General features: G+C 50.2%; 1 protein-coding gene across 1 annotated transcript; it reads left to right on the top strand.

Annotated features, from left to right (window-relative positions):
• Nucleotides 1–350: 350 nt before the first annotated feature.
• ch25h (cholesterol 25-hydroxylase) lies at nt 351–2573 on the top strand. The gene is made up of 2 exons (XM_034150939.1): nt 351–1022; nt 1589–2573. The coding sequence occupies exons 1-2, from the start codon at nt 591–593 to the stop codon at nt 1916–1918; spliced, it is 762 nt and encodes a 253-aa protein (XP_034006830.1). The 5' UTR covers nt 351–590; the 3' UTR covers nt 1919–2573.
• Nucleotides 2574–3954: the final 1381 nt, after the last annotated feature.

Consider the following 3954-nt stretch of genomic DNA (forward strand, 5'->3'; position numbering starts at 1 on the left):
TGAAGTGACTGTTATTTTGTATTTATTGATTGTTGTGCTTTTATTTAGGTCTTAATGTGTGCATGTATAAATGTGTCTTTGATTGTGTATATACAGGATATACATCTTTATATAGATATTTGTTTTTGTATTTCGATCTCTCTACTGAAAGATTGACAATAAAGAACAGCCAATGAACAGCCAATGAACAGCCAATGAACAGCCAATGAACAGCCAATGAACAGCCCGGCAGATTATGTGGTTGTGTAGTTGTGTGTTTGTGATGTAGATTGTGTGTTTGTACGGTTGTGTATATTGTGTATATTGTGTATGTTGTGTAGTAGATTGTGTAGTAAGCTGTGTGGTTGTGTAGATTGTGTAGTAGATGTTGTAGTGTAGTGGGTTGTGTAGCTCCTTCCTGTGGGTCTCTTATCTTGAGTGTTTCTGTGTTTTTGTCTGAACTTGCAGGGTTCATTTCCTCGTGGACTTTCCTCAGAGCAGGAAGTGAAGACCTTATAAGGAGTGTCCTGTGATGTCAGAGGGGGCGGGGCCTGTGCTCTATATAAGCCTGTAGTGCAGCGGCTCTCAGACAGAATAACTCTCACTAAGTGATGAAGATGATGATGCTGCAGCCTCTCTGGGACCTCCTGCGGGGACACTCGTCCCTCCTGCTGTCCCCCCTGTTCCCCGTGCTCTTCTCCCTGGGGGGCTACCTCACCTGCTGCCTGCCCTACCTGCTGCTGGACCTGCTGGCCCTCAGGTGGGCCTCACTGCGCAGGTACAAGCTGCAGCCTCAGAGCTCCGTCAGCTGGGCCTCAGTGCGGAGCTGCCTGTCTCTGACACTCTACAACCACCTGGTGTTCCTGCTGCCAATCACGCTGCTGCACGGGTACCTAAGTCCCGCCCACCTGCCGGCTCAGGCCCCGCCCCTTCCCCGCCTCCTGGCCCAGGTGTTCGTCTGCCTGCTGCTGTTCGACTTCCAGAGCTTCACCTGGCACCTGCTGCACCACAGGGTGCCCTGGCTCTACCGCACCTTCCACAAGGTAAGAGACTCACCTGAGACACCTGAGAGACACTGAGACTCTGAGACTCACCTGAGACTCACCTGAGACTCACTGAGACTCTGAGACTCACCTGAGACTCATCTGAGACTCACTGAGACTCTGAGACTCACCTGAGACTCACTGAGACTCTGAGACTCACCTGAGACTCACCTGAGAGACACTGAGACTCACCTGAGACTCATCTGAGAGACACCTGAGACTCTGAGACTCACTGAGACTCACTGAGACTCACTGAGACTCACTGAGACTCTGAGACTCACCTGAGACTCATCTGAGACTCACTAAGACTCTGAGACTCACCTGAGACTCATCTGAGAGACACCTGAGACTCTGAGACTCACTGAGACTCACCTGAGACTCACCTGAGACTCACTGAGACTCACCTGAGACTCACCTGGTTATCAGAATCAGAATATATAGAATATTAAATAAATTAACCTAAAACCAGATAAAAAGTAAGAAAACAACCCATTTAAATGCCCCCCCCCTCAGGTGCACCACAGCTCCACCTGAGACTCACCACTGTCTTTAAATGTTCTCCTCAGGTGCACCACAGCTCCAGCTCCACCTGGGCGCTCACCACGGAGGCGACGGGGGCGATGGAGACCCTGAGTCTGGGCTTCTTCTCGGGATGCACCCCGGTCCTCCTGGGCCTGCACCCCCTCAGCCAGCTGGGCTTCTTCCTGCTCAACATCTGGCTCTCTGTGGAGGACCACTGCGGCTACGACCTGCCCTGGGCCACGCACCGCCTCTTTCCCCTCCACCTGTACGGGGGCGCGCCGCACCACGACCTGCACCATCTCAACTCCTCCTGCAACTACGCACCATACTTCACCCACTGGGACCGCCTCATCGGGACCCTGCAGACCCGCTGAGGACGGGACAGAGAGAGGGAGGTCAAGAGGTGGAGGTCAAGAGATGGAGAAGGTCGGAGTGAAACGTAAATGACGTGACAGACATTAAGCTATTTTGTAAAAGACTGAAAGAGATGGAGGTAACGTCGTGGAGATGAAGAGACAAAGATGGAAGTTGACGGAGAAAAATAAATGGAGATCAGTCTCAGAGAAAAAGACATTAACAGAGACAGAAAGAGACGGAGACGAAGAGATGGACATGAAGATGTGTTTCTGAAGGTCTGGATGCATTGAGTTAAACATCTTGATCACTAAGAATATCACGAGACACGTGTTGAAAGCTCAGATTTACAGGGTTCTGTGAACGCCTCGTCTTCTACATTAACAGAATATTTATATTTATTATATCTTTATATTTATCGCTGCTCATTTAAAATGTATTTATTTATTTATTAACTTCTACCTCCATGTTGTTGTTGATTATTATGAAGAGTTTTAAAGTGAGGAGTCTCTCATGAAGGAAACCACGATGAGACGTCTTTAAATGTTAAAGCGTTCACATTGAACTCGTGCTAACAACGAGGGAGCCACGGCTTTGTCAACACTTCTGTTCAGAGGGATATATAAAGAAGGAGATGAAGTGTTGAAGCTGGGACTGAAGGGGGACTGAGGGGGGACTGAGGGGAGACTGAGGGGAGACTGAAGGGGGACTGAGGGGGGACTGAAGGGGGACTGAGGGGGGACTGAGGGGGGACTGAGGGGAGACTGAAGGGGGACTGAGGGGGGACTGAGGGGGACTGAAGGGGGACTGAGGGGGGACTGAGGGGGGACTGAGGGGAGACTGAAGGGGGACTGAGGGGGGACTGAAGGGGGACTGAGGGGGGACTGAGGGGGGACTGAGGGGGGACTGGAGGGGGACTGAGGGGGGACTGAGGGGGACTGAGGGGGGACTGAGGGGGGGACTGAGGGGGGACTGAGTGGGACTGAGGGGGGACTGAGGGGGACTGAGGGGGGACTGAGGGGGACTGAGGGGGGACTGAGGGGGGACTGAGGGGGGACAAGAGTTTGCACTGAATTAAGACGTGAAAATAAACTTTATGATCAAAACACAGTTTCTCCTGTTTGATGATTCTGCTTTCTACACACACACACACACACACACACAGCCACACACACACACACAGCCACACACACACACACACACACAGACACACACAACACACAGCCACACACATACAACACACACACAACAAACACACACACACACACACACACAGCCACACACACACACACACACACACACACACACACACACAGCACACACACACACACACACACACAACACACACACAACACACACACACACAGCCAACACACACACACACACACACAACACAACACACACACACACAGCCACACACACACACACACACACACACACATACACAACACAAACCAAACACAACACACACACACACAACAACACACACACAGCCACACACACACACACACACACACACACACACAGCACACAACACACACACACACACACCACACACACACACACAGCCACACACACACACACACACACACACACACACACACATACACAACACACACACACACACACACACACACACCTGTTTGATGTTTCTGCTGTTTCCTATACAAAGATGATGAAAGCAGTGCATTCTGGGTCCCTGAAGCTGTTCAGTGTTTCAGATTCAAAGCAGAAAAACAATATCTCTGACATTCAGTCATAGTTTTACTAAATATATGTCATATTGTAACGAGAGGAATTCAAAGCTAGAAATAGTTTCACAAAAAATACAAATGTAGACCCAGCTTCTGTCTTTAGACCCAGCTTCTGTCTCTAGACCCAGCTTCTGTCTCTAGACCCAGCTTCTGTCTCTAGACCCAGCTTCTGTCTTTAGACCCAGTTTCTGTCTTTAGACCCAGCTTCTGTCTCTAGACCCAGCTTCTGTCTTTAGACCCAGCTTCTGTCTCTAGACCCAGCTTCTGTCTTTAGACCCAGCTTCTGTCTCTAGTCCCAGCTT

This window comes from Trematomus bernacchii, unplaced genomic scaffold (genome assembly GCF_902827165.1).
Source record: "Trematomus bernacchii unplaced genomic scaffold, fTreBer1.1, whole genome shotgun sequence".
NCBI classification, from domain to species: Eukaryota; Metazoa; Chordata; class Actinopteri; order Perciformes; family Nototheniidae; genus Trematomus; species Trematomus bernacchii.

What these genes read in the sequence shown, in the direction of transcription:
- ch25h (XM_034150939.1), top strand. Translation starts at nt 591, where the DNA reads ATGAAGATGATGATGCTGCAGCCTCTCTGGGACCTCCTGCGGGGACAC. An exon ending in TCTACCGCACCTTCCACAAG is followed by an intron (nt 1,023 to 1,588) that starts GTAAGAGACTCA and finishes TGTTCTCCTCAG; the next exon opens with GTGCACCACAGCTCCAGCTC.